The sequence below is a fragment of the Rutilus rutilus genome (genome assembly GCF_951802725.1).
Source record: "Rutilus rutilus genome assembly, chromosome: 12".
Taxonomy (NCBI): domain Eukaryota; kingdom Metazoa; phylum Chordata; class Actinopteri; order Cypriniformes; family Leuciscidae; genus Rutilus; species Rutilus rutilus.
The window spans coordinates 18,053,528-18,075,117 of NC_140217.1; the positions used below are offsets into that span (position 1 = coordinate 18,053,528).

The window sequence follows — 21,590 nt, forward strand, 5'->3', positions numbered from 1 at the left end:
TAGAACTCCTCTTTGATGTCACAGAGTCTTCTGTGGCCAGGGAAGGAGATGAAGACATCTGCTAATGCTTTGATAGCCAGACACACACTCCTTATTGTGCGGCAAATTGTGGCCTTGTTCAGCTGTTCTGCATCCCCCACTGAGTACAGGAAGGCTCCACTAGCAAAAAAGCGCAAGGCCACACAAACCATTTGCTCCACACTCAGTGCATGGCTCCGTGCAGTGCGGTGCTTAATCCTGGGACCCAGTAGTCTGCATAGATACCTGATGCCATCTGCAGAAAACTTGTATCTTTCATATAGATGGTCATCAGGGAAGGCCAGTGGGTCCAACCGGTCCCTGAAGACCCTTTCTCGCCTGAAGGCTCTCCTCAGCACAAGTGCTTCTTCATCGACCACATCTCGCAAGAATGGGCATGCCATTGTCAGAGCAGAAAGGAACACACAATTTTGGGCCTTCATATAGGCTAGTGGCCACACCTGGTGCTGGGGGGGTGGGCAAAAGAGGCCGGTGCCTTATAACGATGACTTGGTTGTACTGATTGCTGGGAAAATAAAAAAAACCTTAGAAAGATGCCACCGTCCTGTGTGCTCACAATGGCCCTCATTTATCAAAAGTGCGTACACCAAATTTCCAGCGTACACCTGGCGTACACCCAAAACCACGGTGACTTTGAGATTTATCAATATGGACGTTGGCGTACGGCACGCTCAAATCCTACGCCAGCTCACGAGGTGGTGTACGCACGTTTTGAGTGCGGGAATGCGCAGAAAAACAATTCCTAACACTGCAAAACGCACTGACAAACTAAAAGATATGATATATTATGAGCCACTGTAAAAAAAAACAACAACATAGTAATTATAAACTTCAGTGTTTATTTTTTGTGCAACATGGACTTCAATGTTTAATTTGTGTGATTTTACCAAAGCATTTGATTTGTAGGCATATGTATTCCTTCAGTTGCGAGCCTGTGCGCTTTACCTGACGTTTCAAGCCTTGTTTATACTTTCGCCTGGCTCCGCAGCGCGAGTCTCCGCACAGACTGCGCGCGCACCTCCCCAAACGGACGAGGCGTTTTTCGACGCGCTCGCCGTTGTACTATTCTTTGAAACGATGGTTAGGCCAGGGTTAGGCCCGGCAGATGTGCACGGACTGGGTTTAGTAATGAAAGGCTTTCAATGACCAAAAAAATCATTCAGACTTACAAAATAACAAAAATGACATTCTTCTTCTTTTAAATAATAATAATAATAATACAAATAATAATAACGACATTCTTCTTCTAAATAACAATAAACGTCATTAATAATAAAAATCTAGAAATCAATTTTGTTTCTTTCCACTTCCCTGGTTTCGCTTTCTCTTTCTCAAAGAAGTTTCTCTTCTTTGCCGTCTTCCGTGTGTCCATGGCGTAAAATGAGGGCGTGGGGGGAGCGGAGACTTGAATATATAGGGGCGTGTTATTCTAATGACGATCGATTTCAGCCGCGGCATTTATCAAGGGCAGGTATTGCGTACACCTGGATTTCAGAGGTACGCACAGCTTCATAAATCAGGCGATGAGAGGAGTGTAAGCATAATCTTACGCCAATATATACGCCCGTTTCTACGCAAGAATGATAAATGAGGGCCAATAAGAGCTCATATGTCATGGCTCACTTGACTTTACGAGAATATACCTAATTTTTATTTTGAGCTGTGTCATCTTCTTGGAGCTGGGGGAGGAAAGAAAAATAATGATTAATACATTTGTGTTACAGTTAGCATACAGTGTACATTGAAGGCATATCTCACCTCCCTCTCAAGTTTTTTTATTTCAAGGTCCAGTTTCCTAATTGTCCTCTTTTTTATTTCGGACTCCAGTGCAAGATTTTCCATCTTTTTCTTCTTGTACTGAATGTCTATGTCTGCCAGTTCTATTTGGCGCCGGAGGTGGTTGCCATACAACTTTCTGATAGCTTGTGAGCTCTGTGAACACAATACAATTAGCGCAGCTGGAATTTGGCAGGATGTGGTGTCCTTTTATTAATACGCACTATGTTGCCAGGCTGGTTTTCCCACTGTATAGCATCTGGGTCCTGTAAAAGAAATTAGATTTTTTGATTTTGATGAGGACTCCTCACCATTGTAGAGTAAATAGTACTTTCACAGTCTTAACATGATACCTCATGCCTTCTGGAATCCAGAGAGATGGTCTCCTCCTCATCATCGTCTCCATCATGTGCTGTTGCTGCTGCACTGGGGCTTTCACCCTATCACATTTAATCGGATTCATATTGAAGCTAGTAGACAAGACATGCCAGGCCTACAGTATGCCTTTGATGGAGTACTCACTGGATCAGCATCGTCTGGTGCTTGTGCTGGTGGCTCTAACAGGAACACAGTGCTGCCAGACACTGCAAGGCAATAGGTAAACCAAAGTCAGACAGTCCAAATTGATTCAATATGAATGTGGTTGTATCCCATGTAGAGATGGAAGGACATACCTTGAATGAAGCGGGTGGCATCTTGGGAGGAACCTATGCTCGTCTCTTTCCCCCCAGGGATCCCCTCTAAGACGGGCCTGCCTTTATTTAGCTCCAAGGCCATGTCCTCTGCTGGGGTAAGGTCAGCCTTTGGTGACCCACCACCCGTGCCTTGTCTGTGGGTATTCTTTTTCACTGCTAAAACAGTACAGACAATGTGTGAGCAGGCACCTTCTGGGTACAATATATGCTTGTGCTTTGTTAAATATTAGTCAGGGACCATACCATTCTGCAGAATGTTCTTGTATTTGATTTTGACCTGCTGCCATGTCCGTTTTGGCCCGTTCATGTTTAATCTACATCACACGCACACACACACACACACACACACACACACACACACACACACACACACACACACACACACACACACACACACACACACACACACACACACACATTCTTTATCACAAGAACATTTAATGGAGTCACACTGCAAAAAATGACTTGGTATTTTTGTCTTGTTTTCAGTAAAAATATCAAAAAAAAAAAAATCTTAAATAAAGATGTATTTTCTTGATTTGCTAAATGACCTAGCAAAATAAGTATAGTTTAGACAAAAAATATAAACTTTAAGTAAATGTGTGCTTAAAACAAGCAAAAAATTAAAAATCTGTCAATATAATAAGAAAAATTCTCTTGAAATAAGTTTACTTTTTCCATAAACACTTAATTTTAGAAAAGTTCTCTTGTTTCACTGGCAGATTTTTGTGCTTATTTTCCTAGGTAATTTTGCTCAAGAAAATATTTAAGTTTTTTTTTAGATATTTTTTTTTACTGAAAACAAGACAAAAATACTAAGTAAGAAAGACATTTTTGCAGTGCAGTGAGCAACCGACCTTGGGTCCTTTGAAAGGCGCTATATAAATTAAAGTGATTATTATTATAGCTCATCTATTTATTCAATTAAATTTTATTTATATAGCACTTTTCACAATTGTTTCATTCTGTCAAAGCAGCTTTACATTAATAAAAGCAGGAGAAACACAAAAAAAAAACGGTGGACAACATAAGAAGCAGAGTACAACGGCTAAGATTAAACCGTACTGAGCGTAGTAACGTTAAATAATAATGTAAGGCTTTAATAATAATTTATCATAGCTTTATACAGTGTGATGGAGTTACTTTACACAATTTCACTCATATCTGCAGTGCATTTCATTTAAAAATTTAACCGTTTCATAATTACAGTACAACTGCGTTTTTGGAGATGTGAATTAAATATTTGAATTGTAATTGTGATGTTTCAGCGGAGCGGTGAGTGTGTAATTGTGCACTACTTACGCATTCAGGCGGTCTGCAATACTTTGCCACGCTTTTTCTCTTTGCTTTATCACTGTGGCGGTGTTGCCTTTCTTCTTAATTATATCTTTTACCTCCTCGTATGCCTCCATGAGGATTTGTGCTTCCGACGGGGAAAAGTACGCGGCTCTAGTTGCCATGGTAAATCAGTTAATCTGTGATCTGTGGCGGGGTCTATTTGAGTGAGCCGTGAGCGCGCACCTATCCAGGATTGGTTTCACCTGGCTTAATGAATCCGTGTCTGCTCATCCTGGCTTGGTCTTTGTGCAACCAATTAAGCCTGGACGCACATGTTTTGGCTTCATTGAGCTCAGCTGAGTCATTTATCCCGGATGTCTTAATTCTACTTTTGTGCAACAGCTAGGCCTCTGGTTTCACAGACAGGGCTTAGATTAAGCCAGGATTAGGTCATGGTTCAATTAGGCGTTTTTAAGTAATTTTTATAAACATGCCTTAGAAAAAGGCATTACTGGTGTGCATCTTAAGACAAAACAAATGCACTGACATGTTTTAAGATCAGTCAGTGCAAGTTTCTTTCAGTTGAAAATGAAATAGCTCAGATTTACATTTTAGTCTAGGACTAGACTTAAGCCTCTGTGAAACCGGGGGAATAAGATTTAATGTAGGCCCTCTCTCTCTCTCTCTCTCTCTCTCTCTCTCTCTCTCGACACCCCTTTTCCACCAAGGCAGAGCTGGTGCTGGTTCGGAGCCAGAGCCTAGTTTCAAATCGGTTCTTTGTTTTTCCACCGCCAAAGCACCAGCTCCGAACCAGTAAAACTGGTTCTTAAGTAGCACCAAATCATTGCAGGGTCTAGAACGGAGCCAAGAGAGTTCGGCAAGATGGCGGAACGGGCAAGCAGCACTTTCTGAGCTCTCGTTCACCTGCCCCGGAATTTTTTACTTCAAAATTCAATGTGATTGGTTTAAAGGTTAAAAACAGTTAACTGAACTTTTAAATTAGGATTTGAAACTCTCTATTCCATATTTTTAAAGCCCAATCTAAGTTTTAACCAAAAATGCCAAACGGAAAGTCAGACGTTAGATCAGTTGCTAACGTTACCTCAGGCCAAGCAAACACGGACCATGATTACGGGCAGATGGATGTTACAACCAGTGGTGGTGGGACAAAGAGAAAAGGTTCCCCTCCAACTCCATCGAAAGGTACAGTGCCACCTTCGAAGGTTAAAACCTCACAGGATTTGTCTGAAGTGCCAAACGCGTCCCTTGTTGAAGCTATAGAAAAGCTCACCTCCAGAATTGACCGCTTCGGCGACCAGCTGAGAGAAAACTCTGTCATGGTGGCTAATGTTACCAGACTAGTGGAGCTGAATGCCACTGAGATTAAAGAGTGCAAGGTCAAGATTCAAGCGATTGAAAAAGAGTTGCCCCATCTTGTAAAGGATAACGAGGAGCTGAAGGATAAAGTCACGGAGGTGGAGCGTTATAAGAGACGCTGGAACCTTAAAATACATGGTTTGAAAGAAAAAGTTGACGAAAACACCCGAGACGTTGTCAAGAGTATCCTGTCTAAATTAGCGCCGCAGTGGAACACATCGATGGATTCGGTAGTTGATACTGTGCACCGCATCGGGAGAAAAGAAGAGGGGAGAGATCGTCAGGTTATTATCCAGTTCACCATGAGATTCCACCGTGACGCCATCTGGAAGTTGTCCAAAAACTCTAAGGTTTGCAAGGATTTGGGGATTCATTTCAAGCAAGACTTTTGCAAAGCTGACAGGGAGGCTCGTGCAGCTGCATGGCCGAAGATGGAGCAGGCCAGGGCGGCTGGCCAAAATGTGTATTACAGAGGACATGTGGGCTACATCAACAGTAACAGGGTTACTCTGGATTAGACAGCGTTTTGGACAAAGGCACGTCATTAATCTATCAATCTAACAGATTGATATTTATACCTCAGGTATATATTGATAAGTTCTGCCCTAACCGAAATATATATCCTGTAGAAATATCTGTTGTAGTTAAAAGGGCATGTTACTACATTAGTGAATTATCAGTTTAATAATCTCTATGTAAAGAAGGGAGGTAAAAATGAAAGGAAAATAAAATTCTTTAATTGTTAGCTTGTTAATTTAACATCAGGGTTTTATATAAAGCTTTAGAAAAAGGGAGGGGGTTTGTTTCACGTTTTCAAACAAAGGAAACTTCAACATAAGTTATTAAAGCTTGTTCACCTTAGATCCTTAAGTTTAAAAGGAAAAAAGGTTGTTTTATAATTACTCTGATCACATATATAAAAATGATTGATAGGGGCCTTGCAATGTTTACTTCAAGAAATCTTTACTTAAATCTTTTTTACTTGTTTTTCTTAATTCCTTTTTTATGTTTTCTCATAACCAGGTGTTTTCTTATGTTTCACTTAATACTAGGGGTCTAAGAGATTTTGTTAAAAGGAAATCAGTATTCCTTTTTTGTAAAAATGAAAGGGCACAATGTTTTTTTCTCCAAGAAACTCACTCTGTTGACACTGATGAAAAATTCTGGTCAAACCAATGGGGAGATAAAATACTCTTCTCTCATGGTTCTAATAGGTCAGCAGGCATTGCTATACTCTTAAACAACTTTCCTGGGAAAATACTAACCACTGCTAAGGACAGTTTTGGTCATTGGATATTATGCGTTTCTGTAATAGAGGATAGTTTTTTGATTCTGGGAAATATATATGGATATAATAATCAAAACCAAAACAAAACGATGATTGATGATGTTATCAGAGTTGCAAAGGATTTAGGTAAAAGGTATCCAACTGATAATTTTATTTTCGGAGGTGACTTTAATATGGTAATAGATGATTGGCTTGATAGATCTCCCTCAAAATATACAAGACATCATTATAATCCTGTATTGCTTAACTTTTGTGGTGTGTTTAATTTGATAGATGTATGGCGGACTAAAAACCCTTGTATCCAAGTCTTCACTTGGTTTAAACCTGATGGTTCAGTGAAATCTAGATTAGATTTCTGGCTGGTTTCTGATTTTGGATCTGGTCTGGAGTCAATCTCTACAGTTTCTGCTGCACCTTTAACTGACCACTGTATGGTTAAACTTATTCTTAAACCTGCTAAAACATTTCAAAGGCCAAAAGGGTACTGGAAATTCAATTCAAATCTTCTAAACAGTGACATTTTTTGTAAAAAAATCATAGCTACAATTAATAATGTTACTGGAGATTCTAATTTTACAACGTATAGGGAAAAATGGGAATTTTTAAAATATAAGGTGCGTCAGATCTCTATATCTTCGGGTAAATTATTAAGCAGGATTAGCAGAAAAAAAGAATTAGAAATTATTAAAGAAATAAACAGTATTTGTATTAGACCTTCTTTAAATGAAATTGACAAACAAAAACTTCTTCTTTTACAATCTTCACTAGACAAAATTTATGTTGATAAAGCCAAAGGAGCGTATATAAGATCAAGGGCGAAGTGGATAGAGGAGGGCGAAAGGAGCTCTGCATATTTTTGTAGATTAGAGAAAAAGAGACAAGAGCGTAATGGTATTAAATCTTTGCTAATTAATAACCAAGAATGCACAGATCCTGATAAGATTTCTAAGGAAATTTATAGTTTCTACAGTAAACTCTATTCCTCCTCTTATTCACACTCAGATGCTGATGTGTTTTTTGATCTTATTAAAGATTGGATCCCCAAAGTAGATGAGAGTTTAAAAAATATTTGTGATGCTGATATTAGTATGATTGAAGTGGAAAAAGCCATGAATTGTTTATCATTAGATAAGTCGCCCGGTTCAGATGGCTTAACGAGTAACTTCTATAGACATTTTTGGGAGAATATCAAAGACCTTGTTTTTAATATGTTAAAAGAAATATCTGAATCCCACTTTCTTCCAACCACTATGAAACAAGGGATTATTACACTCATCCCCAAACCTGGGAAAAATCCTAATTTAATAGACAACTTTAGGCCAATAACCCTGCTAAATAATGACTATAAAATTTTAACTCATATTTATGCAAACAGATTAAAATCTGGATTTTCACAGATTATTTCAGAGACACAGTCAGGTTTTTTAAAGGGGCGCTCAATTCACAATAATATACGACTTGTGCTTGATTTACTGGATTATAATTATTTGATTGAAGATGGTTTTATTTTATTTTTAGATTTTTTTAAAGCTTTTGACACGGTTGAACACAATTTTATGTTTCGCACTTTAGAATTATTTGGACTGGGAGAAAATTTTATTAATTTTGTCAAATTAATTTATAAGAACACTAATAGCTCAGTTATATTACCTCAGGGTACATCTTCAAGATTTTCAATTGATAGAGGAATCAAACAAGGTTGTCCTATCTCACCCCTGCTCTTTATTGCTGCAGCGGAAATGCTTTCCATTCTAATAAAACATTCTGATTTTGAAAAATTGATAGTGTTCAGCAAACAGTTAGTCATTAGCCAATTGGCTGATGACACGACCATATTCATGAAAAACATTAACCAAGTTCCAAAAATTCTCCAAACTGTAGAGCTTTTCTCTAAGGCATCTGGTTTAAATTTAAATCTGAAAAAATGTGAATTATTACCAATTCATAACTCCACTCTGTCAACCTTTTATAATATTCCTATTAAAGATACCGTTAAATACCTAGGTATACACATTACAAAGGATAGTGCCACACTTAATAATCTCAACATCTGGAATAATCTAGATAAGTGTAAAACTTATTTAAATTTGTGGTCTCAAAGAGACATTTCTATTATTGGCCGAATTTTTCTTTCAAAAATGGAATGCATTTCTAGACTTATTTACCCTGCTTACTCAATTTCACTTCCTAAGAATGCAATAAAAGCTATAAATCAAGCCAACTTCAATTTTATCTGGAAAAGAAAAACACACTACATTAGAAGAGGAGTCTTGGTTAAAGAATATGATGAAGGAGGGCTAAAAGCAATTGACATTGAATGTATTAATGGTACTATTAAAATTAATTGGCTAAGATCCTTTTTGAAAAATGAATATAGTTTTTGGTTTCATATTCCCAGGCAAATTTTTAAAAAATTAGGAGGAGTCAATCTCCTTCTTAGATGTGATTATGACCTTAAAAAACTCCCCGTTAAGTTATCAGCGTTTCATCAACAGGTTTTACTTTACTGGAAAATGATCTACAAGCATAATTTCAGTCCTCATAACATCCCTTTGTGGAACTGTAGGTATGTGACATTTAGGAATAAGTCTTTATTTTACAATAATTGGTGGGAGAAAGGAATATGGTCAATAACGCATATTTTAGACAATACCGGAGGCATTATGTCTTTTGAGACTTTCTGTTCCAAATTTGATTTATTTGACAGAAAACAGTACGATAACATTATCAAAGCAATACCACAATCTATAATCCAGATGTCTTTAAGCGTTTTTCAAAGTAATGTAACCCCCTGTCTTCCTATGCTTTTGGTGAATGGAGTTTCTCTTACTCATATAAATTTACCTAATATTACAATTCGGAAAGGCTTTGTGAAAGAATTATACCCTTATTCCTCAAATAAGAATTCAATTTTTAAATATTTTTCCAGTACTGAAGTTAAAATTTTAAGAACAAAATTTCTTAAATTTCCAGTTGCACCCAAAGCAAAGGAAGTGCATTTTAAAATTCTTAATGGAGTGTATCCATCTAAAGAATTTTTGAGATATCGATTCGGTTTTGAGGTTAATTGTTGCTCATTTTGTGATGATCAGATTGAAACAACAGAACATCTGTTTTATGAATGTAAATTTGCTTATACCTTTTGGGAGGATTTGCATTACTGGCTATTTCCTAAATTTGAAGATTTGCCTGCATTAACAAAGGAAAATATAATTTTTGGTATGTTTATGAAAGATGAAGCGCATGACTTGGCAGTTAATACGTTCATAATCCTGGGGAAATTCTTTTTACACAAGAATAGATTCCTGAAAACACTTCCAAACTTTAATGTTTTTCATAGAGAACTGTGTCATTACTTTTTATCACTAAAGTTAATGAAGAAAAAGAATGCCTTAATCTTATCTACTTTGATAGAGGATGTGAATCTTTCTGAAAAGTGAAAACCCCTAGTTGTTGTGGTGTCTTTCTTTTCTTTTTTTTTTTTATTATTATTTTTTTTTTTATTAATTAATTAATTTTATTTAATTATTTGTATTTTCTATCATATGTAAGGTGCTTGTCTGTTGTCTGTGAAGACGTTTCATTTGTTGTACCAGCCCAATTATGGTTGTTAATATTGTTCAATAAAAAAATAAATAAAAAAATAAATAAATAAAAAAAAAGAACGGAGCCAAGAAAGAACCGCTTGCGTCAGAGGCTGGGGGCGGGGTTACCGTGGCCAACAAGACTGAAGAGAAACTTGTGACCGCCATTTTCAAATAGCAGCTAATCGAGCTAACAGCAGCTAAACACGATGGACGCGATCTAAAATATAAATCTAAGGCTAAAGTCGGCATCTTATTGTTAAAAATAAATGTTATGTACATGCCGTTACTCTCGCTTGTAATCTCCGTCTGTACAAATAATGGCGAGCCGCGCGAACACGTTGGATCCGCCGTGTTTGGATGCCGATGTAGGTCCGCAAAGCCATGAACATCAATAGCAAAGCAACGTGCGCCATTGTTGATGATGTGTTTGTGTTTGGCGCCGCCGCGCTAACGTTGCTGAGAAAGATGAGACGTAGCTGTGACGTAAGACCTGGCTCTGCGTTGGCTCTTTTAGCCTGTGGAAAAGCAAACCGGTTCTTTGGAGGCTCGTCAGTCGAACCAACTCCGCACAGGTGTGGTGAAGTATCCAGTAACCGTATAGTATTCGGTAACCCTGAGGACCCAATTAGTATGCCAGTAGTATGCCTGATCTAAATCTGTTCTCGCGATAACTTGTAGCTAACGTGAGCTGTTTTAGTGTTATTATGTGGTAGCTTTATGTAGAATGCTAAATCCCGCTGCTATATGCAAGGTAAGATTAAATTAAATTGTATATTGTATATGTAAATTGTGTATATTCTATAGCTAATATTTAAAATCTCAAGTTGCGTCAATAGCAGGAGAAAGACCGCGAAATTTAAAAATACTACTCTTAATGTGTCACGAAATGTAGTTTTAAGAGTTTTTCAGTCGATAATGTAGTTGTTTCAATCTCAAATATGTTGTTTGTTTATACAGATAGCGCCTATTTAAAAATTTGATCTGACGTTTTCGGAGATGTGAGATCGAAGGGATCATCGGGTGCTCAGCGCTCATGTATCCCGCTTGGAACAACCATACCTCGGCTGATGAGATGCTGAAGTCTGCCGCTGGTCTTGTGTATCGATCGTGTACGATCTTTGATATCATTAATCTATCATTTGTTCCCTGGCAAATCGTTTTGGCTGAGGGCAAAGTTTTAGTTTCATAATTTTATATAACGTTAAATTATTTAGGCTATTTATCTTTAACGTTGTAGCCTGCTGACTTATGTTTGACTGAATCGTTTTACTTCATTTATTTCTTGACTTGTATAGCTTCTTATACCTTTTAGGCTGCTTTTATAATGGCTATTATTGATCAATAAAACTGAAATTATAGGCTGCAACTAATGCAACCACACATACACACAAGTTCACACATAACTATGAAAACAATCTACAACATAGCGACACTTTATAGTTAACTTAATGAATTACTAACGTAATGATAGCAGTAGCACCAAAACATACTTTGCAAGATTAAGCGCTGTTTTATATGGATTAACCCTTTCATGCATAGTGGTCACTACAGTGGACAGCTATTAAAAAAACATTTGCTTAAATTTGCACGGGTTTTGATGGCATAGTTGCACATCAGCCTCTTTATTGGACCCGGGTGCATCATCCTATACATTGCAACCAAGTGGCAAGCCGTTGTGTTTAGATTTTTTTCCCCTCCAAACCAAGATGGTCAATGGTCAGTCAGAAATGCCAAGTTGCTCCGGAATATTCAACCATTCCTTCTTTCCTAGGAGACTCTTGTAGGTAAAAAATTTTTTGCAGCATCAAACAATATCTAATGAGTCATATCACAGTTAAAATTTTCAAGTTTTGATTTTAGATTGGGAGAAAAATCTGATCAATTATCTGTCCACTGTAGTGGACCTCATGCATCAATGGCTATATTTCAGCTACAATTCATACTTATACTGTGAATAGTGTTTTTGAAAATACTTAATCTGCAGTGACATTCATGTAAATAAATGTATTTGTATTATTAGAATGTAACGTGCTTACATAATGTATGTGATTTTATTGCATTTATTTACTCATAACATCAAAAAGTGATCTGATTATGTAATGGATGTTACTTGTAATGTATTACTTTGCTTGTAAATGAGTTATAAATGAGAAGAGTTGTAAATGAGAGAAAACTTCTTAATGAGTTTGTCTTAAAAGCCCTTAAAGTGATGAAAAAAAAAAGAATGCAATAAATATTGTTTGCATTAAAGAAGAATATGATTTACAAAACAAAAACACAACCAGCCCCTTTAACCTTTCAATCTTTTTTGTTTAATACTATGATAATTATTTTTCTTGTTTTATTTGTATTTCTTTTATGCACCTGTTCTGTATATTCTAATGCAAAAAGTAATGATATTGCCATTCCGGTTGTACATGACAGAAAAAAAAAAAAAAAAACGTATTAGAGATAACGTTTTTCACCAATACAATATTTTTTGCACACATCGAAAGGGCAATTTATAATATATATACACAGGTTTTAAAAAACAAAACAATGTAACGCAATTCATCAATAAAATATTGTCATTTTAAAGACACTTGAAAATGACCAATGAGAATGTCTCATCACTTTTTTTTTTTAAATGCGGGACTATATATACGATTGCCATGTTTCACAGGTCCCTTTCGTCAGAAATTCTACAAAGTATCTCTGCGAAAATTTCATCTTTGGACATCTGTGCATCTCTCTGGACAGTTTCATCTCTGTGACCAAATATCTCTGGACAATTTCATCTCTGCGACCAATACATTTACCTTACTTAATTCAAAAATATAATTTAATTATCAATTTAAATTTACATTAATTATTGTGTTTTTTTTTCTCATCATCCAACATTTCAGTAAGTATATCCATCACCCGGTGTATTTTAATAATGTTTAATTGTAGTTATATTTTAATAAAAACGAAATTATCGGCCTGTAATAATTTTTACCGTTATAGATACTTAAGACACAGTTCAACATTATTGCATGAGCATGCTTTTCTTTCGGAAAAAAAAAAAATTTGCAATGTTATAGGCCTAAAACAATTTGGACGAAAGTCTTTTTTGCCGAATGAACAATTAAAAATTAAAGGCCTCAGCTCGTGCAGGCATTTGCATAAATACATCAAAGCGAGTTTGAGCACCTTGGCACAGTTGCATTGAATATATTAATAGCTCGTGCTATCAAAGTTAACGCATGCGATTATTTTAGTCCAGTTTAACGCGATAAAAATAACGCAGCATTCGTTTTTTTTTCTGTTATTCTTTAGCTAGCTTTACATTTAACATGCACTTAAAGCAAATGGTTTAAAAACATTTGAGCGCGAAAAGACACACACATGTCCTGACAGTCACGCGCACCATATGGTGCGCACTGCGCAGCAGTAATAGGCAGTCGGCAACTGCAGGTCTTAAAGGGACAGCACCCAATATAGTTGTCTCACACGAGGTCAATCAAATAACAATGGGAACAGAGAAAATTACTCACTGCTCCTAACTAAAGAACTTTTGTAGCTTTAATAAGGATTCATTTATATCTAATTTATAACTTATGCAGTGCAGAGTGTTTTACGTTTTATTCAATTTCTTTTTATTTCCCATATTTATCAAGACATCAGTAGCTGTATAATATCAGTGATACTGGCCTTCATTTATATATATATAAGTTATTAAACAAGTATTTAAAATATAATGTCTTTATTTAGTTATTTTATGTTTTTCTACATTAATCTGAAGATTAAATGTGAAATGATTAAATTATAAAATATAGTAAAAACGTATAGAGACTTGGGTAACACTTCATAATAACGTTCAGTTGTAGGTCATTAATAAGTGCTTAGTTAATGATGAACTAATCATTTACAAAACATGCATAAATGATTAGCATGTGATATACTAACATTTTATGTATGCTTTGTAAAAAAAATTTTTTGAGTGATTAGTAAATGAGTAACTAATTATTTATGAAACATGACTATGCGTTCATAAATGATTAATAAGTAATATACTAACATTTTATGTATGTTTTGTACATTTCGTTACAAGTAATTTACAAATGATTAGTTAATGATTAACTAATCATTTATAAAATATGACTATGCGTTTCATAAATGTTCATTATGTTAAATTTTTCTGTATGTTTTGCTCACATCAGGTGCACAGTGGTTAAAGACTCCATGTGTTTCAGAGAAGACAGCTGTCTATACCCTCACCAGTCAGCACTTACACTGCAGTGCACACTACACTACACACGACACTACACACTACAGTGTTCAACACCTGTTATAGATGTGTAAACGCATGAATAAATCATTTACAACACTTTTTGCATCCCCTAATCTAAAGTGTAAAATATTCATTACTTGTAAATGTGTTACACTTACCTGTTACAAATGATACTTACCTGTTACAAATGATCTGTATGTGTATTCAAGCCATTTACAACACTTTCTGAACCCTCTAATTACTACATACATACAGAAAAAATAACATTATTTATTAAACATGTATGAAACGCATATTCATGTTCTGTAAATGATTAGTTCATCATTAACTAACCACTTATAAATGACTTACATCTGAACGTTATTATACAGTGTTACTGAAACTTGAGTGTTTATGATTGTGATCAATCACGCTTAATCAGAAAAAAAGTGTATTTAATCGAGTTAATTTTTTGGATCGATTGACTGCACAATTAATACGTTTAATCAACCTAATATCATTACTTTTGCTTTGCATTAAAGTTATGTTACAGTTTGCGCTGCATGCTGAGGTGAAGGAGTACCTGGAGCGTGGAGTTTACCAAGGGAACGCCGACACCGGACGGAAGAGAATTGTCAGGCGTTCTGCTAAGAAGTTCATTGTGCAGGGGAAGTAGAAAAATATCATTGCCTTTTAATGTGTTATGTATTATGTAATTTACAGTATACGCTACGTTTGCTTATGATAAAACAACTAATTTGACGTAATATTTTCTTCAATAAATAACATGATTTACTGTGTGTTGCGTTCCCTCACATTACCTCTTTATGTCTCTAACACAGGTGGACATCTTTATTACAAGACTGCAGACGGATCAAACCGTCTAGTTGTCATGGATGAGCAACAGAAGGAACGAGTCCTTCGGGACTGTCATGACAGCCCAGCTACAGGTGGGCATCAGGGGATAACAAGGACATTTAATAAGATTGCAAGCGCATACTACTGGCAAGGCATCTTTCCGGACGTCATGAAGTGGGTAAGATAATTGTAGACTCAAATTCTTGACCCACGAGATGGTTTCATACAGCCCCTCAAGTGTAAATAATTAACTCATTGGTACGTTATGTTGAGGCCACGACATATTATATTGAGGCCACAAGATCATATTATAATAAATACTTAATGGTGTTAAGTCGTGTCCTCAAAATCCTATGTTGAGTTTGAGACCCCTGATGTAGTTGTACAAAGTAATGTGTTTCTGTTGTTTGTAATGTTACAAACACCTACAAATTTTTTTTTAGATTGCCCAATGTCCACAGTGTCAGCGCACTGATACTATTAAAACAGTGGCCCCAGTGTTGCACCCTATCAAGGTCACTAAAGCCTGGACTGTAATAGGAATGGATTTGATGGGACCATTTCCAACCAGTCCTCAGGGGAACATTTATGTCCTCACAATGACTGACCTCTTCACCAAATGGGTTTTCGCCAAATCCCTGAAGTGTAAGACCGCAGTTGAGGTGGCTACAGGGGTCTTACAAGCATTTAATGCATATGGACTGGTTGAAAGAATAATCACAGACCAGGGGAGGGAGTTTGTGAACCAGGTTATTATTATTTAGTTAAGAAGATTTTATTATAAAATTTTTGGGCTATATGTTATAAGAATCTACCATGTCTTTGATACCTTTTTGATAACAGCTAAATGCGGACATATTTAAGGAATTGGGTGTGAAGCAGTGTGTCACGTCAGCTTACCACCCTCAGTCAAATGGACAGGATGAGAGGACAAATCAGACTATAAAGAGGTCATTGTCAAAGTACTGCAATGACATGCAGAATGACTGGGACGAAAAACTGGAGGATGTGGTGCATGCCATCAACACCTCAAAGCAGGTGATTGGAACTGCTTTAAAAAGAAATGATTAAATGCAATTGATTATGTAAAATGTAATTTGTTGAAACACTTTTTTTAGGGCTCTACAAAGTATACACCATTCTTTTTGATGTTTCACCGGCACCCAATCACGCCAGAGCTTCTAAACACAAAGGTAGTATCTGAGACAGATTGCTTTGTAGGAGAGGATCCGAATATTGTAATGCCCACAAAGATAGTAGAGGTGACAGCAGTACAGGCAAAGGTAATTGTCTGTAGTATGAACTATAATTAAGCAATAATTCACATTATTTAAGGTATTATATTAAATCTGTTTATTATGCATTATTTTCATAAGGTGCGGGGTCACATTGAAAAAGCACAGGGGAAGCAAAAGGCGGAGTACGAGTCCCGGAAAAGAAAAAATGTGAAATCATTTCACATCCACGAAGGAGAGGAGGTACTCAAAGCAAACAAAAGAAAAGAGGGACGCAAAGGTGGACGTTTAGAGGGGAACTGGACAGGCCCTTTTGTGGTCGAAGACATTACCGAAAAAGGGGTTGCTACACTTGCAGACAAATCCGGCAACATTCTCCGCCAGAAAACCAATGTGTCCCAACTCAAACCATTCCTGCGGCGTGACATTAACCTGAATGGTGAGAAAGGCAGTACATTACAGTAGATGGGCCACTTTTTGAAGTAAATGTTTATGGCAAATGTAAAATATTACATATACAACCTTTTTCAGTGAATATTCATGATGACCATGATTCTTACTGCCTGAAGACAGACATGGCAGGAGGTGATGCATCACGCACAGGTATGCTTTATTTGATTTGCTTTTAAAAAAGTACAATTAGTAACTTTAACAAAGATTTGTGACTGATCCAAATGTGTTTACAGAAATTGAAAAAAAAAATCAGTTTTCAGTGGATCGCTTTCACATCTTGGAGCTAGAAGAGGTAAGATGTCAAATAAATGGAAGTCTGTTATATATTATATAATATTATATATGTAAGACAATTACAAAGCATTTTTTTTTTTCTAGGAAATGTATATGCGCATTTTGAGTGAGGAAACCGACAGAAAGCGGCCACTCATTCAGTTTCCGAGATGCCAGGCCACAGTTGAAGATTTCGAGACACTGTGTCCACAGAAAAAAAGTTTCCCATGGCTGAATGACGACGTTAGAATTTTAATTTGATAACATTTTTGAGACATATTTGTAATAGCTCTAATTAGTCCCGGTTTCCAGAAAACGTCCAAACAAAAAGCGTCAAAAGGGCCAAATTTCATCCCAAAATTTCACTGTATGCGAGTCTCTATTTGCCCCAATGGAATAAATGCTTTGTGGGATCTCCATATCTCAGCTCTGGAAGGCTCTAGAGCCTCCAATCATGCATTCATGTCTATGTCTCAGCACCCTCTAACAGAATCCAAGATTTCAAGAATATCCAAGAAACTTTATTTTTCGACCCAAAATATCTGTAAGGGTACTACACACCTTATAGTTTTTTTGGGTTGAAAAATAAAGTTTCTCGGATATTCTCGAAACCGTGGATTCTGTTAGAGGGTAATGAGACATAGACATGAATGCATGATTGGAGAAATTTTGGGACTCAGGCAAGACCTCCATATGCGTCCAATGGCAGCTTATTTGTATGGGCGTTTGTACACGAACTTCCTATTTGTACTTCTTATATTATTCAACAACATTTCATTGAAATCTACTATTTCTTTTAGATTCTTGACACAAGGATTGCACAGCTCTGTAAAGCACATGGTGGAACTGCTTTACAGGTGCACACGTTCGTGCTCTGGTGGCGATCCTTCAATATCAAGAAACATGTGGATGACAGTCACATTTCTTGTCTGAAGGTAAATGAAAATATATTAAATTAGAAATTTCAAGGGCAGGGGACACATTTACTTACTTACTTACTTAAAAATATTTTAAAGGACCTTGATGAGAATGACACAGTCCTTATTCCAAGAATTGTTGGTGGACAGAGCCCCGAAAAGGGAAACCACTTCATTTTGTGGGTATGTGTGTTTTTTAAAAAATACATTTTTACTCAACAGTTGTTACTTTGGTTAAAGCGGTTTCTGTTTATGTTGTAAAGGTCTTGGATGGTTTGCTGAATCGTATTCGAGTTTACGACCCCACTGGCAACTACAAGTCAATTTCTGCGATGGACCTGACTATACTATGGTATTATGTGCTTTATAAATGTCAAAATTGTTATCTTTATTTACTAATGTACATTTATTAATTATTTTTTTCTTTTGCACAAAAGCAATGCCTTCCGAAAAACTTGGGACTTGGGAAAATGGACTGTTGAGTACCCAGAACAGTGGAGGCTGGCTGACTCTAACAACTGTGGGGTTTTGGTTTGTACAGTAAGTTAAATAAATGCTTTTATTTATTTATTTTATTTTATTTTTATCTACATTACTTTAACAACTGTGTTTATTGCATTAGATGGCAGAAATGGAGGTGAGGGACAAATGGACCTCTATGAAAAACGAGGTGATACAGGGAGACGATCTGTGGCATCTGAGAAGATATCACGCAGCATCAATGGCAGCATATGCTGTTCAGCATATGACGTATAAAAGGTATGTGTAAAATGTGTGTCCTCATTCATACAAATCAACTTAAAAGTTTAATAAATCAAGTAGATCGATGATTTTGAAAATATAGGACAGTCGAGGAGGTGGAAAAAAAAGGAATTTGTTCTCTTGTCAGTGATACTGAAATTCAGGTACATATAAGACTTTACAAAATTTAAAATGGCTAGATATTGTTTGCTATACTAAATATTTTTTTCAGGAGTTGTTTCAAGGAATTGTGAAAGGCTCACTGAAACCCACGTGGAACAAATGGTGGCAAATGAAGACTGGGAACATGGCAAAACCTAAGAGCTTTCATCCAGCCTTGTCAGCACATGTTGAGGAACTTCTAGGACACATCGACAACATTGTGTTTGAGCAAAAGAAGGACAAAAAACTTGAACATATCGACCTTGTAATGTGTGAACTGATTCCTGAGGTAAGCATTGATGAGAAACTGATGGCTGATTTTTATATGTTTTGGTGAACTAACAAAATTTTTTTTTTTTTAATCTTTTGTTGTACAGATCAGCCTTATAATACTGAGACGAACGGAAGGTTTCAGTCACTTTTGGGCTGATTTATCTTATCTTGTGGAGTGTGTCATTAAAATAGCCTTTTAATGTCACAACATCCCTGGTTCAACGAGCTAACTACGTTCTGCTGCTGCGTTGCACCTTTGGGCTTGCATATCAAAGCAAAAACAGTGAGTGGTGTTCCACAGCACTAAAGAAAGACTTTGCAAGTGTACAGTTGCACATGACGTGTTGCAGCATGTTTGTGTGTTTTTGCAGAGTTCCCTCAAGCCAGTCCAGCCATGACACCTCAGGTTCAACGGGCTAGCTGCGTCTGCTGCTGCGTTGCACCTTTGGGCTTGCATATCAAAGCAAAAACAGTGAGTGGTGTTTCACAGCACTAAAGACTGCAAGTGTTCAGTTGCACGTGACGTGTTGTTTGTGTGTTTTTGCAGAGTTCCCTCAAGCCAGTCCAGCCATGACACCTCAGGTTCAACGGGCTAGCTGCGTCTGCTGCTGCGTTGCACCTTTGGGCTTGCATATCAAAGCAAAAACAGTGAGTGGTGTTCCACAGCACTAAAGACTGCAAGTGTTCAGTTGCACGTGACGTGTTGTTTGTGTGTTTTTGCAGAGTTCCCTCAAGTCAGTCCATCCATGACACCTCAGGTTCAACGGGCTAGCTGCGTCTGCTGCTGCGTTGCACCTTTGGGCTTGCATATCAAAGCAAAAACAGTGAGTGGTGTTTCACAGCACTAAAGACTGCAAGTGTTCAGTTGCACGTGACGTGTTGTTTGTGTGTTTTTGCAGAGTTCCCTCAAGCCAGTCCAGCCATGACACCTCAGGTTCAACGGGCTAGCTGCGTCTGCTGCTGCGTTGCACCTTTGGGCTTGCATATCAAAGCAAAAACAGTGAGTGGTGTTCCACAGCACTAAAGACTGCAAGTGTTCAGTTGCACGTGACGTGTTGTTTGTGTGTTTTTGCAGAGTTCCCTCAAGCCAGTCCAGCCATGACACATCAGGTTCAACGGGCTAGCTGCGTCTGCTGCTGCGTTGCACCTTTGGGCTTGCATATCAAAGCAAAAACAGTGAGTGGTGTTCCACAGCACTAAAGACTGCAAGTGTTCAGTTGCACGTGACGTGTTGTTTGTGTGTTTTTGCAGAGTTCCCTCAAGCCAGTCCAGCCATGACACATCAGGTTCAACGGGCTAGCTGCGTCTGCTGCTGCGTTGCACCTTTGGGCTTGCATATCAAAGCAAAAACAGTGAGTGGTGTTTCACAGCACTAAAGACTGCAAGTGTTCAGTTGCACGTGACGTGTTGTTTGTGTGTTTTTGCAGAGTTCCCTCAAGCCAGTCCAGCCATGACACCTCAGGTTCAACGGGCTAGCTGCGTCTGCTGCTGCGTTGCACCTTTGGGCTTGCATATCAAAGCAAAAACAGTGAGTGGTGTTTCACAGCACTAAAGACTGCAAGTGTTCAGTTGCACGTGACGTGTTGTTTGTGTGTTTTTGCAGAGTTCCCTCAAGCCAGTCCAGCCATGACACCTCAGGTTCAACGGGCTAGCTGCGTCTGCTGCTGCGTTGCACCTTTGGGCTTGCATATCAAAGCAAAAACAGTGAGTGGTGTTTCACAGCACTAAAGACTGCAAGTGTTCAGTTGCACGTGACGTGTTGTTTGTGTGTTTTTGCAGAGTTCCCTCAAGCCAGTCCAGCCATGACACCTCAGGTTCAACGGGCTAGCTGCGTCTGCTGCTGCGTTGCACCTTTGGGCTTGCATATCAAAGCAAAAACAGTGAGTGGTGTTCCACAGCACTAAAGACTGCAAGTGTTCAGTTGCACGTGACGTGTTGTTTGTGTGTTTTTGCAGAGTTCCCTCAAGTCAGTCCATCCATGACACCTCAGGTTCAACGGGCTAGCTGCGTCTGCTGCTGCGTTGCACCTTTGGGCTTGCATATCAAAGCAAAAACAGTGAGTGGTGTTTCACAGCACTAAAGACTGCAAGTGTTCAGTTGCACGTGACGTGTTGTTTGTGTGTTTTTGCAGAGTTCCTTCAAACTACAGCTAGTCCAAAACGCAGCAGCTCGAGTTCTTACCAGAACCAGGAAGTATGACCATATTAGCCCGGTTCTGTCAACACTGCACTGCACAAATTTTAAAATATTGCTGATTACTTACAAAGCACTAAATGGTTTAGCTCCCCAGTACTTGAGCAAACTCTTAACGCATTATAGTCCTTCACGTCTATTGCGATCTCAAAATTTCCGGCCAGTTGATAATTCCTAGAATATCAAAATCGACTGCTGGCGGTAGATCCTTCTC

General features: G+C 37.6%; 1 protein-coding gene across 2 annotated transcripts; it reads right to left on the reverse strand.

Moving 5' to 3' along the window:
- Window positions 1-1,661: 1,661 nt before the first annotated feature.
- Window positions 1,662-3,031, reverse strand: LOC311301243 (uncharacterized protein). 2 transcript variants are annotated; one of them, XM_084426215.1, is made up of 7 exons: window positions 2,754-3,030; window positions 2,490-2,666; window positions 2,338-2,399; window positions 2,169-2,255; window positions 2,040-2,081; window positions 1,798-1,971; window positions 1,664-1,718 (listed from the first exon to the last, which is right to left on the reverse strand). In XM_084426215.1, the coding sequence occupies exons 1-7, from the start codon at window positions 2,815-2,817 to the stop codon at window positions 1,683-1,685; spliced, it is 642 nt and encodes a 213-aa protein (XP_084282341.1). In that variant the 5' UTR covers window positions 2,818-3,030; the 3' UTR covers window positions 1,664-1,682. The 2 variants fall into 2 exon arrangements, with proteins under 2 accessions (XP_084282340.1, XP_084282341.1); XM_084426214.1 differs by having other exon boundaries at window positions 1,662-1,971; window positions 2,754-3,031.
- Window positions 3,032-21,590: the final 18,559 nt, after the last annotated feature.